General features: G+C 43.9%; 1 protein-coding gene across 1 annotated transcript in view; it reads right to left on the bottom strand.

The window, feature by feature from the left end:
- Window positions 1-27,394, bottom strand: part of RND2 (Rho family GTPase 2) — a 218,510-nt gene extending 191,116 nt beyond the window's left edge. The window contains exon 1 of the mRNA XM_069751884.1: window positions 27,156-27,394. Coding sequence (XP_069607985.1) covers window positions 27,156-27,335 — 180 coding nt within the window. The 5' untranslated portion in view covers window positions 27,336-27,394. The remainder of the gene's footprint in view (window positions 1-27,155) is intronic.
- Window positions 27,395-27,602: the final 208 nt, after the last annotated feature.

The following is a 27,602-nucleotide window of genomic DNA, read 5'->3' as shown; positions in this document are numbered from 1 at the left end:
TCGGTACGGGGCCGTCGCAAACAGTCGGCCCGACGGACGTTGTGCAAATAGTGCACGTGGGCAGCAGATGCAGTTTTCAGACGCATCTGCTGCCCATTATGAGTTCCGGGGAGGAGGGGGCAGAGTACCGGCCGAACATGTGCGGTCGGAAATGGCTGTTTTGACAGACGAAAAAATGTTACATTGAACGTTTTTTCGTCACAACGGGCTGCAAAATCACGACGCATCCGTTGCACGACGGATGCGACGTGTGCCCATTCGTCGCAATCCGTCGTCAATGAAAGTGAATGGCAAAAAAACACATCCTGCGGGCACATTTGCAGGATCCTTTTTTTTTTACCAAAACGACGGATTGCGACGTATGGCTAAAAACGGAAGTGTGAAAGAGGCCTTAAATGTGAGATGACAATAAATGAATCACAAGAATTCTTCCATAATACTATTGATCTTCTGGAATGATAAGAAAAAGTCCCTGGGGATTGAAAAGGAAATCATCACCTCATAAGTTATGTAAATGAAGCTGGGCTATTCCTTTGAGATGCGAGGGAAGCATACCGATACAATTTCTTCGCAGATCTAGCTACAATGCGTAGACCTAACAATTGCACATGATAAAATTAAAAGGAAATCCAAATGGGAGGAATTAAATAGACAGGTAAAGTGGAAATTAAAGTGTATAAGATACATGTGAACCAGAGACTCTAAATGCTCCATACACATTAGACAACTATCTCTCCGAAACTCCTCAACCCCCTCTCAAAGAAACACCGGTCAATTAAGCACTTCTGTGTTCTCCAATGCCGCCTTCAATTGTTTGTTTTTTTCCATGGATGCCACATGTACCTATTATAATCTATGGTGCTGTACACATGTCCGTTTTTTACCAGCAGCACGGATGACAAGGGCCAGTATAAGTCTATGGGTCCGTGTAAAACATGTCCAAGCACACTGATGGCATCCGTGAATCATCCATGAGTTGTAAGTGTTTAACAATGTAAAGTATAGGAGAAGCTTTCTAATTGATTTTTCTTAAGCCATACTGCGAAAAAAAAAAAAAAAAAAAAAAAATCAGATGGCACCAGTACCGGCATTACACGGACCTATGAAGGGGCCCAAGAGAGCTTCTGCCAGCAACTTCTACCCACCAAACAAAAGGATCGGTTGCTGAAATTCCAACTGCATACACAAGACCGTCAGCAGACCCACCGATAAATAATTCCAGCTGAGCAACCTAGAGAATTTTAAAAGTTTTTAGACAAACACCTATAGACATAAAGCTAATGCAAAATGGATGATTTCAACCATAACAAATGGACATCAGATGACATTAATTGAACAATCAATTCAGTCAACTTATGATTAACCATCCAGCATGTAAAATTCAACGTGGCCAACTTCACTGAACAACTGATAATTGGGTCTCTTATACCATCAACCAGGGACAAGATATTTTGTCCATTGTGTGGTGGTGTTGAACACCTATGGAGAAAGTTTCACCAATTGTAAAAACTTTCATGGACTAAAATGTGTGACAGTGTTAGGGTACCGTCACACTATACGATTTACCTATGATCACGACCAGCGATATGACCTGGCCGTGATCGTAGGTAAATCGTAGTGTGGTCGCTGGGGAGCTGTCACACAGACAGCTCTCCAGCGACCAACGATGCCGAGGTCCCTGGGTAACCAGGGTAAACATCGGGTAACTAAGCGCAGGACCGCGCTTAGTTACCCGATGTTTACCCTGGTTACAAGCGTTAAACTAAAAAAAAACAAACAGCACATACTTACATTCTGGTGTCCGTCAGGTCCCTTGCAGTCTGCTTCCCGCACTCAGTGACTGCCGGCCGTAAAGTGAAAGTGAAAGCACAGCCGCTGTGCTCTGCTTTCACTTTACGGCCGGCAGTCACAGTGCGGGAAGCAGAGACGGCAAGGGACCTGACGGACACCAGAATGTAAGTATGTGCTGTTTTTTTTTTTTTTAGTTTAACGCTTGTAACCAGGGTAAACATCGGGTAACTAAGCGCGGTCCTGCGCTTAGTTACCCGATGTTTACCCTGGTTACAAGCGAACGCATCGCTGGATCGCATCGCTAGATCGCTAGATCGGTGTCACACACACCGATCTAGCGATGACAGCGGGAGATCCAGCGATGAAAGAAAGTTCCATACGATCTGCTACGACGTACGATTCTCAGCAGGATCCCTGATCGCTGCTGCGTGTCAGACACAGCGATATCGTAACGATATCGCTGGAACGTCACGAATCGTACTGTCGTAGCGATCGAAATGTTATAGTGTGACGGTACCCTTAGAGAAACGATGGCTCAGCAGGCGATCATTCAGCGGTTGTTAAACCATCAACCTACATTTATCTAATCTTAATGGCCTTCTTAAGTCTGGAGCTTTAAGGTACCTTCACACATAACGATATTGTTAACGATATCGTTGCTTTTTGTGACGTAGCAACGATATCGTTAATAAAATCGTTATGTGTGACAGCGACCAACGATCAGGCCCCTGCTGGGAGATCGTTGGTCGCTGAAGAAAGTCCAGAACTTTATTTCGTCGCTGGACTCCTGCTGACATCGCTGGATCGGCGTGTGTGACACCGATCCAGCGATGTCTTCACTGGTAACCAGGGTAAACATCGGGTATCTAAGCGCAGGGCCGCGCTTAGTAACCCGATGTTTACCCTGGTTACCATTCTAAAAGTAAAAAAAAAACAAACAGTACATACTTACCTACAGCAGTCTGTCCTCCAGCGCTGTGCTCTGCACTCCTCCTGTACTGGCTGTGAGCGTCAGTCAGCCGGAAAGCAGAGCGGTGACGTCACCGCTCTGCTTTCCGGCCGCTGTGCTCACACAGACAGTACAGGAGGAGTGCAGAGAAGCACAGCGCTGGAGGACAGACGGCTGTAGGTAAGTATGTACTGTTTGTTTTTTTTTACTTTTAGAATGGTAACCAGGGTAAACATCGGGTTACTAAGCGCGGCCCTGCGCTTAGTTACCCGATGTTTACCCTGGTTACCGGCATCGTTGGTCGCTGGAGAGCGGTCTGTGTGACAGCTCTCCAGCGACCAAACAGCGACGCTGCAGCGATCCGGATCGTTGTCGGTATCGCTGCAGCGTCGCTTAATGTGAAGGGGCCTTTAGATGTCTAGTAGCCATCATGAGCTGTATTAATTGACCTTACAGGATGACCTTGAAACCTTAAAGTCTATAGTAATAGATTTTTTTACTCTGCATTTGTCTCATGCCATTTAATCGATGGGCACATAAAACTTTAATTATAATGTATGCATAGTCTAAAGCAGGGCTTCTCAATCTTTTCTTACTAGAGCCTCAACAAACATGGTCAAAGTCAATGTCCAAATTAAAACTATTACTCAATTTTCCCATTTACCCTTAGTGGAAAATTAAAATACTTAATTATGTTGCTAAACCAACGGATCGTTCATTTTCAAAAGTCGCCGACTTTTGGCAAAGTCGGGTTTCATGAAACCCAACCCGATCCCTGTGTGGGGTCGGCCATGCGGTACGCGACTTTCGCGCCAAAGTCGCATTTCGTATGAAGCGCTTGGCGCCATTTTTTTCAGCCAATGAAGGAGCATGGGCAGAGTGATGACATAGGTCTTAGGGGCGTGGACGCCTATCGCCAGGTTGTCGCTTGTGCGCTGTAGTGATTTGCAATGTGTAACACCAAGCTTTTCAGTTCAGGGGGAGAGAGAGAGAGAGAGAGAGAGAGAGAAAAAAAAATATTCCCATTGACTTTGCATTGGGTTTTGTGTTTCGGTCGATCCTCGACTTTTCGCCATAATCGGCCAATTTCACTCGACTCGACTTTTGAGATAGTCGGGTTTCGCGAAACCCGACTCGACCCTAAAAAAGTTAAGGTCGCTCAACCCTAGTGTTGGGGCCTTTACAGTCAGTGGTGCTTCCAAAGCGGATTATAGACATACATACTACAGACCATTGTCAGATTCTGTTCAATAGAGTTTGATTGGCTAACCAGATGGTTCTCTCTAAAGGCCCATCATACACATTAGATAAATGTCAACCAAACCCAACAATACAGCCTGAGCAGCCAACCATCTAATGTGTATGGGGCCTCCTGCTCCAGTTTTTTTTTTTTTTAAATCCACAATGATTCCAAGATGATATGGGCCTATTTACTTAGTGACCATTTTTATGATCTTTACCAAGGGGGCATTACTTACAGGATTCGTTGGGGGCATCTCTAAGCTGCTCTGTATTATTACCCTGTGAGCCATGCCCCTTTGGTAAAGACATTATTTAGCGCTGCCTTTTATAAAGGTCCAAATCTCTGGAACCATATCGCAGATTAAAAAAAAAAATAATACTCTAAAAAAGTTAAATATTCAGGAGAACTGTGGGAATAAAATAGTAAAAGATGGCCATTTTCCATCTGGTATACAGATCCTCTAAGAAATAGGCTCTCTTTTTTCCCCACTAAGCCTTTATATCAGTTTCAGAAGGAAATATTCTAAGAAATTATTTTCTTATTGAACAGCTTTCTTTATTGTACTCTGCAGCATTTGTTACCATAGTATCGATATTTGTACATCTGAGCTGTCAAAGCATTTCATCTTCAGCCAAATGTTTAATTGTTCCATTATTTAACCTGAGAAGTTTTTTTTAATTAAAATATCAGACAGAAATCTAAATGAGTAAAGAGTGCTAATCCGCACTCATTACAGTTAAAAACATCCTAATGAGATTAAGACCAGATGCTATTTCAGCAAATCCAAATGTTTGAAGTATACAGGAAGAAAACAGGCAGCAAAAAACATGGCTACTTTAATGTGTGCTTTAAGGGGTAAGTGGACAATGTGTGGTCAGTCTAATCAATCTTATTAAAGGGATGGTCTAATCTCAACCTCCCATGTCTACATGCCTAATAAGAAAGACATCAATAAAGGCTTGGTCCGCAGATTGGGATACATATATAAGCCAAAATAGAGTGCCAGTAACAGACAGTATCTTTGACAGACCCAGTTGTCACCATAAAACATGATCGGCCATACGTGAATATTATTGTATAATACAGACACAATTATTACTACATCTATATCCAGCCTAAGAAAAGCTAAGGATGCAAAAACCACCTAAGATGGAAAGAAAAGTCACCAACCATAGATATTACATAGTAACATAGTAACATAGTTAGTAAGGCCGAAAAAAGACATTTGTCCATCCAGTTCAGCCTATATTCCATCATAATAAATACCCAGATCTACGTCCTTCTACAGAACCTAATAATTGTATGATACAATATTGTTCTGCTCCAGGAAGACATCCAGGCCTCTCTTGAACCCCTCGACAGTGCCATACACTTTTGATCGGTGTACTGAAGAATGACCATTTTAACCACAGCAATTTTTCATTACCCTCCATATACCGGTGCTTCTCACAAAATTAGAATATCATCAAAAAGTTATCGTATTTTTCACACTAAAAAACTTTTTGGGGAAAATGGGGGTGCGTCTAACAGTCAGAATATACTTACAAATGCTGCAGCGGCGGGGGTGCTCTGTGCAGCGGCGGGGGGTGCTCTGTGCAGCGGCAGCCATCGCATCGCAGCAATGGAGCTGCGGGAGCCACCCGGCATTGACAAAAAGTCGGCGGAGCACTGCCGCCGCAGCACAGAGCGCCGCTGCCGCCCCAGCCTGGGTTTTCCCGGAGGTCACAGCACCAGCATGGACAACCGAACAACCCCTGTGACCGCACCTGTGCTAATTTCCCCGGTAAGCTGAATTCTGACTGTAAGACGGACCCCCATTTGCCACTTTTTCCCCCCTATTTTCCTTTTGAAAATTTGGGGTGCGTCTTGCGGTCCGGTGTTGACAAAAAAAAAAAAAAAAAAAGAAGAAAGTAATAGGGTGAGAACCCCTAGATAACCCTAAGTATATACAAAGCATGTATTATCCTGCAACCAAGAAATACCAACATAAAAATAGCCTTATTTACTTTACACAGGTTGTGGCCTTTTGGCCACCCATATATTTTATATGTGAAGGCTATTACTTTATTTGACTTATGTTGACAAGTGGGGTATTTTTAGGTTGGTATTTCTTGGTTGCAGGATAATACCTGCTTTGTATACACTTAGGGTTATCTAGGGGTTCTCACTCTATTATTACATCTTGTTATTGTCTTAGGTGCATTTGGATTTTTTACATATATATTGTTTTGTACATTATGATGATTTATTGTATATCTATGTAATTTATATATCTCCGTTGGCATCCTATTGACTTTATATTACATATGTTGGGGGGTCCATGAGTGGGGTGCCTATGTAATTTTACTTATGTTTTATATTTCTGTCACGGTGTACCAAATAAAATTTGATATATTTTTTCTTATACTTGTGTGGTGTAGTGTGCAGGTCTATACAGTAGTGCTTTCTTTTTTTTGTCAATATTGTTACTACCGGTTTTTTTGCACCTCCCCTTTACTCTATTTACTATAGTTGTGCGCCTTATTTTCATATTACACGTTACGGTCCGGTGTGTCTTATAGTCTGAAAAATACAGTAATTTCAGTTCTTCAAAACAAAAAAGTGAAACTCGTTATATAGAGTCATTATAAACAAGAGTGATCCATTTCAAGTGTTTATTTCTGTTAATGATTATGGCTTACAGTCAATTAAAACCCAAAAGTCATTATCTCAGTAAATTAGAATAATTAACAAAAACACCTGCAAAGGCTTCCTAAGTGTTTTAAAAGGTTCCTGAAGCTGGAGTCACACATAACGATATCGTTAACGATATCGTTGCAACGTCATGCTTTTGGTGACGTAGCAACGATGCCGCTAACGATCTCGTTATGTGTGACAGCGACCAACGATCAGGCCCCTGCTGGGAGATCGTTGGTCGTTGGGGAATGATCAGGACCATTTTTTGGTTGCTGATCACCCGCTGTCATCGCTGGTTCAGCATGTGTGACGCCGATCCAGCGATGTGTTCACTTGTAACCAGGGTAAATATCGGGTTACTAAGCGCAGGGCCACGCTTAGTAACCCGATATTTACCCTGGTTACCATTGTAAAAGTAAAAAAAAAAAAAAAACAGTACATACTCACATTCTGATGTCTGTCACGTCCCCCGACGTCCACAGGGTTAAAACTGCTTTCGGCAGGAGCGCTGCTAATGTGTCAGCGCCGGCCGTAAAGCAGAGCACAGCGGTGACGTCACCGCTGTTACTGCCGGCGCTGACACAGTCAGTGCAGGGAAGCTCTCGGCAGCAGCGCGTGCAATAGCAGCGCTCTTGCCGAAAGCAGTTTTAACCCTGTGGACGCCGGCGGGGGACGTGACAGACATCAGAATGTGAGTATGTAGTGTTTTTTTTTTTTTTTACTTTTACAATGGTAACCAGGGTAAATATTGGGTTACCTGGGTGCTGCAGGGGGACTTCGGCATCGTTGAAGACAGTTTCAACGATGCCGAAGTCTTTCCCCTGATCGTTGGTCGCTGGAGAGAGTTGTCTGTGTGACAGCTCCCAGCGACCACACAACGACTTACCAACGATCACGGCCAGGTCGTATCGCTGGTCGTGATCGTTGGTAAGTCGTTTAGTGTAACTAAAGCTTTAGCCTGTTTCAGTAGGCTCCACAATCACGGGGAAGACTGCTGAGTTGACAGATGTCCAAAAGGCAGTCATTGACACACTCCACAAGGAAGGTAGGCCACAAAAGGTCATTGCTGAAGAAGCTGGCTGTTCACAGAGGGCTATATCCAAGCATATTAATGGAAAGTTGAGTGAAAGGAAAAAGTATGGTAGAAAAAGGTGCACAAGCAACCGGGATAACTGCAGCCTTGAAAGGATTGTTAAGAAAAGGCGATTCAAAAATTAGTGGGAGATTCACAAGGAGTGGACTGCTGCTGGAGTCATTGCTTCCAGAGCCACCACACACAGATGTATCCAGGACATGGGCCACAAGTGTCGCATTCCTTGTGTCAAGCCACTCATGACCAATAGACAATGCCAGATGCGTCTTACCTGGGCCAAGGAGAAAAAGAACTGGACTGTTGCTCAATGGTCCAAGGTGTTGTTTTCAGATGACAATCTGGCTTCCGGTCACACCATTCCACTGAAACTGCCCTAACTAAGGTCACCAATGACCTCTTAACCACCAACATCAAGCGACACTACTCTGTCCTCCTCCTCCTGGACCTGTCGGCTGCCTTTGACACAGTGGGCCATTCCCTATTATTACAGACCCTCTCATCCCTTGGCATGACAGACTTGGCCCTATCCTGGATCTCATCATACCTAACAGACTGGACATTCAGCGTCTCCCACTCACACACCACCTCCTCACCTCGCCCCCTATCTGTCAGAGTCCCACAAGGCTCAGTCCTTGGGCCCCTGCTCTTCTCCATTTACACCTTTGGCCTGGGACAGCTCATAGAATCTCATGGCTTTCAGTATCACCTCTATGCTGAAGACACACAGATCTACATCTCTGGACCAGATATCACCTCCCTACTAACCAGAATCCCTCAATGTCTGTCCGCTATTTCATCCTTCTTCTCCGCTAGATTTCACTTAACATGGACAAAACAGAATTCATCATCTTTCCCCCATCTCACGCGACCCCCCCCCCCCCAACGAACCTATCCATTACAGTAAATGGCTGCCCACTCTCCCCTGTCCCACAAGCTTGCTGCCTCGGGGTAATCCTTGATGCTGACCTCTCCTTCAAACCACATATCCAAGCCCTTTCCACTTCCTGCCGACTTCAACTCAAAAATATTTAACGAATCCGTTCATTCCTCAACCAAGAATCTGCAAAAACCCTAGTCCATGCCCTCATCATCTCTCGCCTTGACTACTGCAAGCTCCTGCTCTGTGGCCTCTCCTCAAACACACTCGCACCCCTCCAATCTATTCTAAACTCTGCTGCTCGACTAATCCACCTGTCCCCCAGCTATTCCCCGGCCTCTCCCCTCTGTCAATCCCTTCAATGGCTCCCCATCGTCCAGAAACTCCACTACAAAACCCTAACCAAGACGTACAAAGCCATCCACAATCTGTCTCCTCCATACATCTGTGACCTCGTCTCCCGGTACTTACATACACACAACCTCCGATCCTCACAAGTTCTCCTTCTCTACTCCCCTCTTATCTCCTCTTCCCACAACCGTATACAAGATTTCTATCGCTTATCACCCCTACTCTGGAACCCTCTACCACAACACATCAGACTCCTGCCTACCATCGAAACCTTCAAAAAGAACCTGAAGACCCACCTCTTCCGACAACCCTACAACCTGCAGTAACCACCGATCGACCAAACCGCTGCATGACCAGCTTTAACCTCACCTACTGTATCCTCACCCATCCCTTGTAGATTGTGAGCCTTCGCGGGCAGGATCCTCACTCCTCCTGTACCAGTTATGACTTGTATTGTTTAAGATTATTGTACTTGTTTTTATTATGTATACCCCTCCTCACATGTAAAGCGCCATGGAATAAATGGCGATATAACAATAAATAATAATAATAATAATAAATGATAGTAATTTTTTATTTTATTTGGAAATCAAGGTCCCAGAGTCTTGAGGAAGAGTGGAGAGTCACACAATCCAAGCTGCTTGCGATATAGTGTGAAGTTTCCATCAGGGATGGTTTGGAGAGCCATGTCATCTGCTGGTGTAGGTCCACTGTGTTTTATCAAGACTAAAGTCAGCGCAGCCGTTTACAATGAAATTTTAGAGCACTTCATGCTTCCCTCTGTCGACAAGCTTTTTGGAGATGGAAATTTCATTCTCCAGCAGGACTTGGCACCTGTCCACACTGCCAAAAGTACTAATACCTGGATTACAAACAATAGTATCACTGTGCTTGATTGGCCAGCAAACTTGCCTGACCTTAACCCCATAGAGAATCTATGGGGTATTGTCAAGAGGAAGATGAGTGACACCAGACCCAATAATGCAGACGAGCTGAAGGCTGCTATCAAAGCAACCTGGGCTTCCATAACACCTCAGCAGTGCCACAGGCTGATCACCCCCATGCCACGCCGCATTGATGCAGTAATTGATACAAAAGGAGCCCCGACTAAGTATTGACTGCATTTACTGAACATACATTTCAGTAGGCCAACATTTCAGATTTTAAAATTATTTTTTCAAGCTGGTGTTATAAAGTATTCTAATTTACAGAGATAATGACTTTTGCATTTTCGTTGGCTGTAAGCCATAATCATCAACAATAACAGAAATAAACATGGATCACTCTCTTTGTAATGACTCTATATATAATATATGAGCCTTACTTTTTGTTTTGAATTACTCAAATTAACTTTTTGATGATATTCTAATTTTGTGAAAAGCACTTGAACGTACACTCAGCCAAACATGCATGTGTCCCTAGTAAATTGAAAAGAATAATCCACCATCCACACCTTAAACGATGGCTTATATCCTGTGTAAACAAAAAGAGTACACATTCTAAAATCTAACATGCCAGTCTAACAAATATTGTGGGGGAGTTGGGACAAATTGACAGATTCAGGCACCAATAGAATCTAATTTGTATATTGATTTTTTTATTTTTATTATTTATTTAGAGCCATGGCAACTTGATGGATGATGATCTGTAGGAAGATAGATCTTTTGCAAGTCTATATAGGTCCGCTAGGGTCTTTTTCAACGTTATGATAGTATCAAGCCATCTGGGTGCTGGTCCTCCTCTTCGCCATTGAGGAAAGGAGTTGGCACTCAGCCACTTCCCCCTAATTCACTGCTCCGGTCACATGACAACATAGGGAACATTGTCCTATATGGAGCACAAAATTGGAAAAGCAATGGCAGGGACTTGGGACCAGAGCAGGTACAGGAAATTTGGGCACTGGAACAAATAGGACTATAAATTACCCTTTAACAATCATTTAATTGCAGGTATATTGTTTATTGGATGAAGGCTCCCTTTAAAGTTCCATCGTGACCATTAAAAATTCCTATGAATTCTAAGAAATAATAACTAATACTGTAAATTAATATCATATTTTTGCATCCTCTGCATGTCATTTTTTATACCCTTTTGTCTTTATGGTTCAGTAGATACTTCATTAAATTACAACATGATATTGCAATATTTTTCCCGACGCACCCCAATCAAATTTACAAGAAGAATGTGCTTTATAATGTGGAATCTATGCTTTTTTAGTAAAAGTGATTGGTCATTAATTTAGGTTTTTGCTATGTGGGATAAAAAAAAAGTAGCAGTAAGTTACAGTAAAATGTAGTCTGTCTACCTATAACACAACAATGCCTGCTCCACAAGGAAACCTGGCTACTGGCGGCTAGACAAGTCAACATATCATAAAATATAATTAATAAGTGAGTAAAGAGATGACACTCATACATCAAGCGGAAGAAATATGGATGATGATATAAATCCAAACACCCTTCTCGGAAATCCAAACCTTCTCAGGAGGTATGTGGTCAATTAGTAACCGACAATAGATGTGAGCCTTTCTGTCCTTACCGTCATTGATCATAAAGGTGCTGTCATACAAAAATGAGCTATGATAACAATCACTACACACAGCGGTGTAGACAGGAGGTGAAGAACATCCCATCACAGAGCCGCAATTCATCATTAAGTTATTGGTATAGTTTAACATCACTTTTCTAGTATTGGTAAAATGTACCATATTTTTCGTGCACGTGTGTATACCACATGGTGCGCCATGTTCCCAATAAGATTGAACAAAAAAGGTGTGGTGTAGAAGATAAGTGACCCATAGTAAAGTCACTGAGGAGCCCATGTTTGTTCATACTACCACTTCTCTCTTTTAAAGCCCCCCTATGCGCAACAGATAGATGATAGTTCAGCCCAACTCATCCATTCACAGCAGCGCTGACGCTCTCTAGGAGAGAGCCGCTGGCAGACTTGCTCATCTTATCAAGAACAAAAGGATTGGAAGTTCGAAAACGAGAGAAGCATCCATAGACATTAGACTGTCGGCCGACCTCATTGATATCGTTGAGTTCAGCTGACATTCGGTTTCCCTAAACACATTAGCCTAAGAAATGAGCCAGAAAACATGTTGGTATAAGTGTCATATGTAGATGCATATTCACACTGTGACCATTTAACGGACAAAACAGGTCTGGGTCCTGCTCTGACCCCAACCTTTTGAGGTCTGCTATTATAGCTAATTGAACTACAAGAGTTAGGTTCCATCCTGTTCGGGTACACCTTGGCGAGGTCCGATGGCTTTTACGCTCTATTAATCAAAATAGTGTCAACTAAGTACCATATGTTATTTATATGTACTATTATAGTAATAATAATATTTATTTTTATATAGTGCTAACATATTCCGCAGCGCTTTACAGGTTGCACACATTATCATCACTGTCCCCGTTGGGGCTCACAATCTAAATTTCCTATCAGTATGTCTTTGGAATGTGGGAGGAAACCGGAGTGCCTGGAGGAAAACCACGCAAACACAGAGAGAACATACAAACTCTTTGCAGATGTTGTCCTTGGTGGGGTTTTAACCCAGGACTCCAGCGCTGCAAGGCTGCTGTGCTAACCACTGTGCCACCGTGCTGCCCATTACTATCCATATTACTATCCATTAACTTACTGCAGGGTATTTTTTTTTTTTCTCTTTTCCCCTACGTTTTGGTTGTTAGATGGCCACAGTGTGAATGTGGACCTACACATTGAACTTCTATACGTATGTGTTCTGGCGCATTTCTTAGGTTTTACTTTAGATTTTTGTGTACTCTGTATATATAGGGGCATGGCTCCCTTTTTGGGCAATGCATTTTATCTGTTTTAGCTTTGTGTACTCAGTATATATAGGGGCATGGCTCCCCTTTATGGGCAATGCATTTTGTCTATTTTAGTTTTGTGTACTCTGTATATATAGGGGCATGGCTCCCCTTTTCGGGCAATGCATTTTGTCTGTTTTAGTTTCATGTACTCTGTGTATATATAGAGACATGGCTCCCTTTTTGGGCAATGAATTTTGTCTATTTTAGTTTTGTGTACTCTGTACATATAGGGGCATGGCTCCCCTTTTTGGGCTGTGCATGTTGTCTATGCAATGTGGAACCGCTGCAGCCTTCTGCTCTTGCCCGCTAACAATCAGGTCTGGGTCCTGCCCTGTCTCCATCTATTTTGAGGTTTGCTGACACAGTGAGGTGAAATACAAGAGTTAGGGTTCATCCTGAGTGGGTACACCTTGTTGCGATGGGGTGTCTTTTACACCCTTGTGATCAAAATAGTGTCAACTTGTCAACTAAGTGCCCTATGTTATTTGTATGTACTATTACTACTTATTGCAGGATACTTGCTCATTGTGTTTTTTATCCTAGATTTTTAATATGTATAGAGGCCTTAAAGAGGATCTGTCATATCAAAAGTAGCTGTTTTTTCTCTTAACCCCCCCCCCCCCCCCCCCCATTTCCACTGCTCCCCAGATTCTTTGTTCTTTTCATGGGAGTTTTCAATCCGCCACGCAGATTGAGAGATATGGGCCTTCATATTTACTATTTAGCGCTAATGTTTATGGCCTTAATCAAGAGTGTATGGGTGGCTCACAGCACAACAATGGAGAGCAGCCTGAAGACACCCACCAAAGAATCCTGAATATTCAGGGGAGCAACGGGAATGAAGTGCAAAACCTGGAACCTTTTCAATCTGATGAAAGTGGCAAAAGGTTATCCTCTACATGGCAGGTCCTATTAATTGTTGATATTCTATCTGGTCTTCACCCATACATACATACATACGTGAGCCACCACAATCTGTTCTCCCAAGGTAGAGATACAGGTATCTTCCCCCTACTGGGCTCCTTTGTTCCTGTTGCCCCAATGTGTGCCTACTGCCATAGTGATGTCATGTCACGTGACTGCAGTCATTACATTGGTATGAACAGGACATCACTGTGGTCAGCAGCAATTAGACACCAGTCACACGGAGCAATTAGTGATGACACATAATTGCATGACAACTTATACAGCGGAACTATTAATATTTTTAGATTCATAGAATTTAGATCTACAATGTCCTTTCTCACAAAACCTGTAGATAACCATTGTCTTCCTGCCCTCATCTCCACAGGGTAAAACTGCTTTTAGCACACACAACAGTTTACTATGCCAGGGATTGTCCTGATTCCTATGCTTTGTAACATGGCTATCCAATCTGGACGGTTCCTCAATCAGCATTCTACCAGCACAGTAGGTGCAGCACCTTTCTTTACCTCATTTCCCAGCATGCATTGTGCATTGGCTTGCCTGTCCTGAACAGATAATCCCCTCTGCTGTGTTAAAAAGCAGCTTCACGGGGGCGTGGCCTAGCTGCTGATGGAGTAGGTCACACAGAGTGGGAGCTCCGTGTCCAGGAATCTTAAAGCGGCTCTTATCTACCTTTCCGGCGCCCTTCCGCTCCTCCTCGATCTCGATTCCGGTCCCTGGTACGGTGGTGAGTGTATGGGGAAATCCAAAACGCGCTCACGTGACCCCACCAGGAGAATTCCTGACTTCTTTGCGGCCTCGTCACAGCTACCGCCGGAGTCCAAGATGGCGCCGTCCTCCCCCAGATCTTCCCGCTCTTCACAACGCAACGCTCAGGCGTCGCAATCGAGCGCTGCAGCGTCGCATTCAAGCGGAGCAGCGTCGCATTTAGGCGGAGCAGCGTCTGATTCGGCTGATGGCCCGGTGACTGCTTCTCTCCTCAAGGGTTTGCTTGGAGACCTTAGAACCTCCATCCAGGAAGATATACGCACTATGCTGGCTGAACTGAGAGGGGAGGTGGTTGAGCTGGGTAACCGCACTGACCGTTTGGAACGCAAAATGGCGGAGCTGGTCTCTTCTCATAATGAACTCTGGGACGCTCATGAGACCCTGCAAATCATGGCCACTAAAACCCATGCTAAAGCCCTGGACCTGGAAGATAGGTCCAGGAGAAACAACGTCAAACTGAGAGGCATTGAGGAATCTGTCCTGGCGGCGGATTTGAAGATATTTCTGCAGGAATTTATGGCCGCAGCTCTCCCGCAGTTTGCCCCAAAGGACATTATAATTGACCGCGTGCACAGGATCCCTAAACCGTCTGGCCTGGGGCCCTCCATCCCGAGAGATGTGCTGGCACGCATACACTTCTTCGAGATGAAGGAGGATTTTCTCCAGGCCCTAAGGAAGGGTCCAGCTCTTCCTGAAAGATTTGCAAGCATCTCCGTCTTTCCAGATCTCTCCCCGGGCACTTTGGCTCTACGGAGGGCCTTTGCCCCCTACACTACCATCCTCAGAGAGAAAGGCATCCTGTACCGCTGGGGGTTTCCTACCAAGCTCCTAATCCGTAAAGATGGATCAATCACCACCTGCCTGACTCCGTCACACGCAGCTACTGCTTTCGCCAAATGGGGACTCTCAACTCCGGACTCTCCGACCGCCGTGACCCTTCCTAAGCGTGGAGCTGGTGGAGGTCTCAGGGCCCGCATCACACCGGACTGGGAGGTGGCCTGAGCCCACTGCAACTTTGGTTCCTGGCCATTTTCCCGCACGGATTCATTTGGTTTTCTTTTTTCTTTTTTTAACCCTGCTGTTCTGTTGGTCAAAAATGACCGACTTTGAACTTCAATATTCTTTAAAATATTCAAGATGCGGCTCTGAAACCCGTGGCCGACCGACCCATCCTCATTTAAGTCAATCAACCACAAGTTTCAGAACCGCATCTTGAACACCCCAAAAAATACCAAAGTTCAAAATAGGTCTCCCCAGACCGAACAGAACAGCAGGGTTAAGCTGCGTTGGTTCCTCTCTCGAGAGTATCCGCAGCATTTGTTTGCCCCATAGGTGAATTGTTTTCCTGATTCTCACCTCTTGGACTCAGGGTATCCCTGATGGACCTCGGTCCACTGGTTTACTTGTATGTCTTGTTTGCTCCCCTTTTTCCCCTTCTCTCCTTCTGGTCCCCCCCTACTTATGCTCTAGCTTTTTTTGCCACAAGTACTAGACTCTTTTACACAGGTTATTGGTGTCCTGAAGTTTGCAAAACTGTTTACATGTTCTCATTATGAGTATATCGCTGTATTCAATTAATGTTAATGGTCTCAACTCGCCGGGCAAGAGGTCTGTGGTATGGCGTCAGTTGGGTAAATCCCGTCACGACATTCTGTGTCTTCAGGAAACACACCTACTGGAATGTGATAATCCCAGAATGCAGTCAGGCTTATACCCGCATCAATTTTTTGCCAACGGCCCGTCAAAAAAGGCGGGAGTAGCCATTTTTTTCAGTAGGTCCAACGCCTTCCAGCTGGTTCGATCCATAGCGGATCCGTTGGGTAGGTTTATTGTGGTCCTATGCCTTATTAATAACGCCCCCTATACCATCGCCTCGATCTACGCCCCCAATGTAGGGCAGCTTAAGTTCCTGGAGGGGGTCTTTGAAACTTTGCGTGATATCCAACATGGTCATAAACTGATTGCTGGTGATTTCAATGCTCCAATGTTTAGGGACTTGGACTGCTCTGCTTCTTCCCTGTCAAGATGCGAAGCAGGTCCTCTGACTAACTCTTTTAACCTGCATGATATCTGGAGATATTTGCATTGCGGCGAGAGAGACTACACGTTCCTGTCTCCCAGGCACGGTTCCTATAGCAGGATTGATTTTGTGCTGGTGAATGACGTGGCTCTCCCTCACTGCATTTCAGCAGATATAGGCAGTATCACATGGTCAGACCATGCCCCGGTGTCCCTTACACTGAGAGATCCCTTGGCTATTAGACCCCCCTTGCACTGGCGTCTCAACCCCCATCTCCTCGCTGACCATTCCAACTCTCGGTGTATTGAGGAGGCTTTGGGGGAATTTTTCACCTCCAATGATACTCCTGATATAGGAGACGACACCCTTTGGTTTGCCCACAAGGCGGTAAATAGGGGTCACTTTATTAAACTGGCGGCAAGGGCCAAAAGAAAGTATAATGCAGCTCTCCAGTCTTCCCTAGATGAATTAAGTCGCCTGGAGTCCGCGCACAAATTATCTCCTACCCCGGCGCTTCTCTCCGACCTCTCCAAAGCGCGCATGCATGTTCGCAATTTGCTTCTCCATAAGGCTGAGAGGGCCCTGAGGAAAACTAGGGCTAAATTTTACACAATGGGCGATCGAGCGGGTGCTGTTCTGGCCAGACGTGTTAGGAAGAGAGAGGCTCAATCCAAGATCCCATTTTTGCTCAAGCCTGACGGCTCCCGGGTGTATAATCCGATTCATATCGCGGAGGAATTTGCATCTTATTACTCCTCGCTCTATGACCTCGGGTCTGACCTAGGGATTCCTCAGCCTTCGCGGGAGTCAATTTTGGCGTTCTTGGAGAAGGTTAATCTCCCCTCGGTTACCCAGGAACAGCTCTCCTTCCTAAACTCTCCCATTGTTGAGTCTGAACTCTCGCAGATTGTCAGAGAGGCCAACAAGGGTTCTTCCCCGGGGCCTGATGGTTTTTCTTTTCTCTACTATGCTCAGTTCTTCCCTGCCCTCTCCCCCTACCTCTTGCGCCTTTTTAATAATTGGCTGTCGACGGGCAGTATTAGGGCTGAGGGGTTGGAGGCATCCATAGCGACTCTCCCCAAACAAGGGAAACCCCCAACATCCCCGGGGAACTTTCGTCCGATAGCACTTTTAAACTGCGACGTTAAGATTTATGCAAAAATCTGGGCCAACAGACTGTTCTCGGTTCTCCCTGGTCTCATCCACCCCGACCAAGTTGGGTTTGTTCCTGGCAGACAGACCAGGGATTGCACCAGGCGCCTGATAGATCTTTTTGATGTGGTCGAGAGGGGGAGCCTCCCCAGTGTATTTCTCTCGCTTGATGCCGAAAAGGCGTTCGACAGGGTGCACTGGAGTTATATTGAACTCACGCTGGAGAAATTTGGGCTCACCGGGCAAATTAGTAAAGCGGTTATGGCATTATACTCCAATCCCTGCGCGTCGGTTCGTTCGGCGGGATTTAGATCTCGGACATTTTCTATTCGGAATGGCACTCGTCAGGGCTGCCCCCTCTCCCCTATCATCTTTGCTCTGGTCATGGAGCCTTTGGCTTCCATGGTCAGACGGAGTGCGGACATTGAAGGAATCCGGGTGGGGGGAACCGAACACAAAATTGGCCTCTATGCCGACGATGTGGTCGTGACTTGTGCCTCACCGTTAGCATCGCTGAACGCGATTACCTCTATTTTAACTGAGTTTTCGGCGGTTTCGTATTATAAACTTAATCTGACCAAATCCACAATTTTCCCCCTTTTTCTCCCGGCCCCCCTTCAAATCCAAATTCAATCTCAATACGAGTTCATTTGGGCTCCCCTGGGCTTTACGTACTTAGGCATCAGGATAACTAGGCTGGATAATATAGTTCGTGTAAATTGTGAGAAAACTCTTGCGGAAGTCAGGAAGAGCATGGATCATCTGTCGAGTGCACTGCTCTCCTGGATGGCCCGCATACAAACGGCGAAAATGCTATTCCTACCCAAAATAATGTATCTCTTCCGATGCCTCCCCCTTTTTATCCCTTCGAAGTTTATTTCAGCTTTTCAATCTCTTATAGATCGGTTTATTTGGAATGGGAAACCTCACAGGATTAGGCGTCGGATTATGTCCCTACCGTATTCTATGGGTGGGTTGGGCGCGCCTGCAGTGCTTTCATACTATAGGGCGGCGATCCTTGAGCCTCTTAAAATATGGTGGGAGGGGAACTCATGCTTACCATGGTTTCTGATTGAATCTCATTTTGCCCCCAAAAACTCGCTTAGATTGCTCTTGGAGTTTCAGCTGCTTAAGGTACCTCTAGTTGGCCCTTGTCTCCGTTCTATTAGGAATGCTTCTAAATTGTGGGCGCTACTCAGCACTTCCCATCTAATATTTATGTTTGACTATGTTTCTTTGCAGGCTTTGGAGTATGCTATCGGGCACATTTCTCTTTCCTCCTGGACGGACCGCGGGGTGCTCCGGGTGGCAGACCTTTTCGGCTCAAATGGCCTTCTGTCGTTTGAGGACCTCTCAGGGAGATTCTCTCTTACTGGGTCTGACTTCTATCAATACCTGCAGCTCCGTAGCTTTCTCAGGTCACGTCGGTCATTCGGAGTGCCCCCGCCTCTGACAGAGGACCCGGCTCATAGATATTTCAGACCGGCCACTATATTGCCCCATGGCATCTCCATAATCTATAAAGCTCTCATCTCCTATGGTTCTGCTGACAAGCTCCCTTTCATGACCGCCTGGGAGTCCTCGCTGGGTTTCGAGGCCTCCCTGGAGGACTGGCAATTTGCTATGGTGCACCCTTCCAGGTTCTCTTCATGTCTTGGCCACTTGGAGCAGGTGAAAAAAATTCAACTGCATTGGTACTTTACCCCTGTCCGCCTGGCGAAGGTTTTCCAGTCTTCCTCCCCTCTGTGTTGGAAGAAGTGCGGCGCCTTGGGGTCCTCCTCTCATGTATGGTGGTCGTGCCCGCAGATCCGGGTTTTCTGGTGTGAGGTGGAGGCTTTGATTGTCGATCTGACACGTCTCCCCCTTGCGCTGAGTGGTCAACTAGCTGTCCTGGGTATTTCCCTCATGGGTCTCCCTTCCCCTCTCCGGCCCATAATTTCAAATATCCTAGTTGCCGCTAGACAATGTATAGCGAAACATTGGAAATCCTCGGGTCTTCCCTCCAGAGCCGAACTGATCGCCAGAATTGACTTACACTTCTGCTATGAGGTTATCATGGCACAGGATCTATCGAGGAGAACTAGGGTCCTCTCGTGGTGGGATCCCTGGGTGTCCTCGGCACATATATCTCAGTCTGCTCTTGCCCTCATTTAAATCGTTTGCTTCTCAATTTTTGACACTGTATCTGTGTGTATTGTACTGTTCATATTGTGGTCTTTAATTTATGCGCTGGTCCTTTTTTCCCACATCCCCCTCCCCCCCCCTGTTTACCCTTTTCTCCCTCCCCCTCCGAAGTTTACTGATGTGTTCTTTAACATGCAAAATTTCAATAAACATCTATTGGTTAAAAAAAAAAAAAAAAAAAAAGCAGCTTCACAAATAAGGCTACGTTCACATTAGCGTTGTGCGCCGCTGCGTCGGCGACGCAACGCACAACGCACGCAAAAACGCTGCGTTTTGCGACGCATGCGTCATTTTTTGCCGAAATTTGGACGCAAGAAAAATGCAACTTGTTGCGTTTTCTTGGTCCGACGCTTGCGGCAAAAAAGACGCATGCGTCGCACAACGCAACAAACAAAAACGCATGCGTCCCCCATGTTAAATATAGGGGCGCATGACGCATGCGTCGCCGCTGCGTCGCCCGACGCAAACTAGCATAACGCTAGTGTGAACGTAGCCTTAGAGCCAGAACAGAGAGCCAAAGACCTCTCCCCTCTTCCTCCATTGTCTCAGTGCCTCTAATGCTAGAGACAGATTACACTTGACAACAGGCAATGAACAGCCCGCAAGTTAGGAGGGACGTGCCTTGTGATTCTTCAGGGGCAATCATTTTTATATAAAGTGGTTTGCATATTGTCAATCACATTATCTATCAAATGAGATAAAGTCCTCCAAAACTACAATAACCGTTTAGAGAGTGTCTTCAAGAATCATTTTAAATCTTCATAATTAGGGGAGTACCAAAAATAATTCAGTTCTGCCCTAGCCATAAAGTTAAGTAACTTAGGCACTGCAGAGGGGCTTATAGACACCCAACATACATGCCCCAATAGCCATGTTCTTGTCAGAAGAATTAACAGCCAGAACACTGTGGGTCATGGATTTTGTTTGGTGGATTAAAAGTCCAACCTAGAGAATGATGAGAGGCCAAAGAGCGCCGATGACCAGAAGCAAAGTCGGCCCATGAACTAGAGCACTCTGCTCTGCCCTCAGCAAAGTACACCTGCACAGGAGCCGGTTGGGGGGACACTAAGCGGATGACGTTGGACTCGCCATCCACATCAAACAGGAAAGGAAGGCGTTTGCAACCAAAAGGAGGTGCCGGATCAAGACCAGAGACGCAGATCGAACTGGACCATAATGGAGCAATATAAAAGATTTTTGGGGGCTATGCAGAGGGAAAACAAAAGGTAAAGGTGGTATCAAAAAGGTTCCCTTTTATTACGATCATCCTAATCTGACATATATGCCTCTACAGAAATTCTCTCTAAAGAACTGCATCAGGTAATAGGATTACACGACAGCTTTAAATGTAGAATGCTAAAGTAATAAAATACCCAGGATTATAATCTGAATTTTCTAATGGGATTGAGCTTCCCAACTGGAAAAAAGTTACATTATATTCATCTTTTATGGATGGAACGTCACGTCTGTAAGTTACCGATGCACGTAGACATAGAGCGCAGTAGTGTCTGATCGCACACCCTACACTGTATATTCCTAGAGCATTTCACTATGCCATATGTCTACTTTTCATAAATGCAAACATTCACTGGGAACAATCCTCAGTAGGATTACACTGTACTCTACTGGAAACTGACATATGATTCCACTTTGGGGCGAAAAAAGGGGGATATGCAGCTGAGCTGCCTGAATTGGATCCTATTGTAGGCACATACTTTATTAACCCTTGAGAGGACTCTGCCGCACAGTAAGCCAGCACAATAGCCCATACGACTGCCACAATTCTCACCGGCCATTGTGCGCAATGTACCTGAAAATAACACCGTAATCCCACCTTCAGCTGCCAATAAACTGCTTTTCTATATGAGAAGCCCAGCTTGTAGCCTGTAAGTAGGGCTGCTGGGGGATAATTTCTTGTATGAATGCAGCAATCATCTGGTGTCCTAATGCAGGAACACAACGACATATACTAAATATAACATAACTGCAACAGAAAGACCCCAAGTATAGACTAACAGAAAGCACTAGAAGCACGGAGCTCAATCTGATGGTAATAGCATATGCCAGATTTATGAATGGATCACACTAGTTCTGACAATCAAAAAGAGGCATGGCTAGAGTGGCACATGAAAGGTGCCTTATCAGTCAGAGCAGGCACAAGCTGATATTAACACTTTACACCATGGAGGTAATTTCATAGTATGAACAGTATTCTCATGAAGCCATGCAACATTTTGAAGACCTTTACACAGTAATGAGGGAACTGGAACAAATCCAGAGACCCTTGAAAGCCCCAAAGAAAGCAAATAGTACAGTGACTTCAATTTCAGATAAGCGTACAGACTTTTCTACATGCCAGACACCAACCCAAAATATTTGGCGCCACTAGCAAATTTCAGCTACCTTGGTCCGGGAGGTTGTTCAGCCTTAAATAGCCATTGATATGGCAATGATAGTCAAATCAAAGAGCTGAACAGTTAAAACTATGCTGGGAAGACAAACCAGTCACAAGTATTGATCTGCAGAACTGTCTACATAGCGGAAAACACCGCAACTGGCACCAAGCAAGAATCCCTGTAGAGTGCGTGGCCCTGTATGTATACCATATACCAAGAAATGTACATGATCTCTTATGTAGAGAGAACAGTAGGAGTATTTGTGAAAGCCCAATACTAGTACTACTATAATACAGCACTAGCGCTAACAGGCAGCTGAACACACATTACTACATATGAGAGACTAGCAGCGCTTCTATAGTAGCCTGGAATACACCACTGAGCAGAACATAGTAGTAACTAATGCACCGATAGATACACACTGTCCTGGCTGTACCACACTAGTAATAACACTACTCAATCTGCGGAATGTGCACATGATGCAACTGCCTTGTGCTTTTTGACACAAATTTCCAAAAACAAAGAAAAATGCAACATTTTATATGAACACAATTGTTTAACCACACAATAGCTTTCTAACAATGGAATATATAAATACAACAGATCAGGTGCTGCAGCACAGCAACAGTCTGCTATTAGCATAAAACAGACATTTAGGAATAATGCACATAACCAAACTACTGTGCTAAGTGTAACACTAGACTACATATAATGCACTGATAGTCACTAATCGTACAGTAGTATATCACTAGTTCACTACTAGTAGAACAAGTAATAACAGGCCAGAGGTCATTAGTTGTATTTATCAGCTTCTGTACTAGCTAGAAGACAACCGTAAATATAATTCAGTACTAATTATACAGGGAAGTTATAATGCATTACTAGTGATAATACCAGTATAAATTGCTAGTAAGAGTTCACGACTAGTAACAACTAGCAGTAATAGCACAGCTATGTAGTGGACAAATAAATGCATTGTTTGCAACAAACTACAAGGTATAACATTAACTATTATGCTGAGCAAGTTACAAATGTAACATACGAATAGTAATAATGCTAGTATACCAGACTAGTAGCGGTTTAGTAATGAATCAATAACTAATGTGGTATTGCCAGCAGTAGGTTTCATTACTGGCTATAACACAAACACTGCTAGTAACACAAACAATATTATCCACTGCTAGTAACACAAACCTCTGCTACTAATACCACACATTACTAGACGTATACAGGTATAATATTACCACTGCTAGTAACACAAACCTCTGCTACTAATACCACACATTACTAGACGTATACAGGTATAATATTACCACTGCTAGTAACACAAACCTCTGCTACTAATACCACACATTACTAGACGTATACAGGTATAATATTACCACTGCTAGTAACACAAACCTCTGCTACTAATACCACACATTACTAGACGTATACAGGTATAATATTACCACTGCTAGTAACACATCTCTAATAGTAATACCACACATTACTAGACGTATACAGGTATAATATTACCACTGCTAGTAACACAAACCTCTGCTACTAATACCACACATTACTAGACGTATACAGGTATAATATTACCACTGCTAGTAACACATCGCTAATAGTAATACCACACATTACTAGACGTATACAGGTATAATATTACCACTGCTAGTAACACAAACTTCTGCTACTAATACCACACATTACTAGACGTATACAGGTATAATATTACCACTGCTAGTAACACATCGCTAATAGTAATACCACACATTACTAGACGTATACAGGTATAATATTACCACTGCTAGTAACACATCTCTAATAGTAATACCACACATTACTAGACGTATACAGGTATAATATTACCACTGCTAGTAACACATCTCTAATAGTAATACCACACATTACTAGACGTATACAGGTATATTACCACTGCTAGTAACACAAACCTCTGCTACTAATACCACACATTACTAGACGTATACAGGTATAATATTACCACTGCTAGTAACACATCGCTAATAGTAATACCACACATTACTAGACGTATACAGGTATAATATTACCACTGCTAGTAACACATCTCTAATAGTAATACCACACATTACTAGACGTATACAGGTATAATAGTACCACTGCTAGTAACACAAACCTCTGCTACTAATACCACACATTACTAGACGTATACAGGTATAATATTACCACTGCTAGTAACACATCGCTAATAGTAATACCACACATTACTAGACGTATACAGGTATAATATTACCACTGCTAGTAACACAAACCTCTGCTACTAATACCACACATTACTAGACGTATACAGGTATAATATTACCACTGCTAGTAACACATCGCTAATAGTAATACCACACATTACTAGACGTATACAGGTATAATAGTACCACTGCTAGTAACACATCTCTAATAGTAATACCACACATTACTAGACGTATACAGGTATAATATTACCACTGCTAGTAACACAAACCTCTGCTACTAATACCACACATTACTAGACGTATACAGGTATAATATTACCACTGCTAGTAACACATCTCTAATAGTAATACCACACATTACTAGACGTATACAGGTATAATAGTACCACTGCTAGTAACACATCTCTAATAGAAATACCACACATTACTAGACGTATACAGGTATAATATTACCACTGCTAGTAACACAAACCTCTGCTACTAATACCACACATTACTAGACGTATACAGGTATAATATTACCACTGCTAGTAACACAAACCTCTGCTACTAATACCACACATTACTAGACGTATACAGGTATAATATTACCACTGCTAGTAACACATCTCTAATAGTAATACCACACATTACTAGACGTATACAGGTATAATATTACCACTGCTAGTAACACAAACCTCTGCTACTAATACCACACATTACTAGACGTATACAGGTATAATATTACCACTGCTAGTAACACAAACCTCTGCTACTAATACCACACATTACTAGACGTATACAGGTATAATATTACCACTGCTAGTAACACATCTCTAATAGTAATACCACACATTACTAGACGTATACAGGTATAATATTACCACTGCTAGTAACACATCTCTAATAGTAATACCACACATTACTAGACGTATACAGGTATAATAGTACCACTGCTAGTAACACATCTCTAATAGTAATACCACACATTACTAGACGTATACAGGTATAATATTACCACTGCTAGTAACACATCTCTAATAGTAATACCACACATTACTATAGAAGTATACAGTATAATAGTACCACTGCTAGTAACATTACTAGAAGTACACAGGTAGATAATAGACTAAGAACTAGAACACAGCAGTGATTTTAATGCACTACTAGTTACAGATAGTAGCTGTAACACTACTAGCAATAAACCACTAGAGTATAGATCGAATAGTAATTCTAAAAGAAGCTTCTGATACTACTAGTTATAACACAACAATAGAGTAGCCTATACATCACTCCCAGCTCTGCTACACATCCCAGTTATAACTCATTACTAGTGGCTGTAAAACACCAGTTACCTATAACACAACAGTGGGTAGAAGGACACCACTGCTTAGTTATAATTCACTACATGCTACAGCAAACGTAGCAGCTGTAATGTAATACTAGTTATATTGCATTACTCGCTTTCAGAAAAAGAGTAGCTATAAAAAAAACTACAATGACCGCTATAACAGCACAACCCAGTATACAAAAGACACTAGTAGCACCAATAATGCTCTCGTTATAACATACTAGTATTAATGCTACGTTTCCAGCTTTTATTATAACATACTAGTATACATACATACTAGGTACACTCTCCTACCTTTCTAATACCATACTGGCAATTCTAGCACACTAGCCAAGACACTCTCCAGCCTACAGTAGTACTTTCCTGCCCATATAATAACATGTGTACATATTACACTAGTTATATCAAGATTGACAATAGTCTACTGACCATTATAAGACTAGCAGTAACTGTCTTGCCTGTATTATAACACACTAGAACACATGGTATAGCAGCCACCCTCTCCAGTCTAACCCACTAGTAATAATACTCTCCTACCCATGTTATAACACACTGGTGATTATATATAACACACTAGAACACATGGTATAGCAGCCACCCTCTCCAGTCTAACCCACTAGTAATAATACTCTCCTACCCATGTTATAACACACTGGTGATTATATATAACACACTAGAACACATGGTATAGCAGCCACCCTCTCCAGTCTAACCCACTAGTAATAATACTCTCCTACCCATGTTATAACACACTGGTGATTATATATAACACACTAGTACACATGGAATAGCAGCCATCCTCTCCAGTCTAACCCACTAGTAATACTCTCCTACCCATGTTATAACACACTGGTGATGATATATAACACACATGGTATAGCAGCCATCCTCTCCAGTCTAACCCACTAGTAATACTCTCCTACCCATGTTATAACACACTGGTATACATGGAATAGCAGCCATCCTTTCCAATATATAACAGTAGTAATAATACTCTCCTATGATCTAGTGCACAGATGATATATAACACACCAGCGATAATACTCTCCTACCCATGTTATAACACACTGGTGATTATATAAAACACTAGTACACTATATAATACACTCTCCCGCCTATAACACTAGTGACCTCTCTCCTGACGAGACCCCCACACACTGGCAGTGAGACCACTAGCAGGCACCATACAGTGCCCGCTTTGCCCGCGGCTTCTCCCTGCTGTCGCTGGCACAGCCGGGTTACTAGTTTCTCCTACTTTCTAATGGACCGGTGCACTATAATGACCAGGAGGGCAGCGCCCGGCGGCACGGCATCGCCAGAGGCGGCAGGTACGGAGCAGTTACCTCAGGGTAGCAGTCTTTGGCGAACACATGAAGCAGAGCCGTCTTTCCACACTGCGTGTCCCCGACCACCACTATCTTACAGCGAGACATCTGCTTGTCCATTCTGTCCTCAGCCCTGTCTTCCCTCATGGAGAGCCCCCCTGCCCAGCGGAACAGAGCCCCCCGGTACAGTCCACACATGCACTGCGATCCTCAGCCTCCCAACATCGCTCCTGCACTGCACAGTCCGGCCGGCGGCGCCTCCGACCTGCCTGTCCTAGGGAGACGCCTCCTAGGGGGGACGCGCCAATCAGAAGCCGACTATAGGTGCCGAAATTACCATAATGGGCGTAGCTTAGCGGGTTGACGAAACTGTGAATTGACGAAGGCTGGAGTAGTTGTAGGTGCAGCGCCCAGACAGCGCGCGCCGCTCACCTGCCACGGGGCGCACAGGGTTAAGCGGCACTG

This window comes from Ranitomeya imitator, chromosome 2 (genome assembly GCF_032444005.1).
Source record: "Ranitomeya imitator isolate aRanImi1 chromosome 2, aRanImi1.pri, whole genome shotgun sequence".
Classification (NCBI taxonomy): domain Eukaryota; kingdom Metazoa; phylum Chordata; class Amphibia; order Anura; family Dendrobatidae; genus Ranitomeya; species Ranitomeya imitator.
Note: the sequence above shows the minus strand (reverse complement) of the source record. Positions and strands in the feature narration are given on the sequence as shown.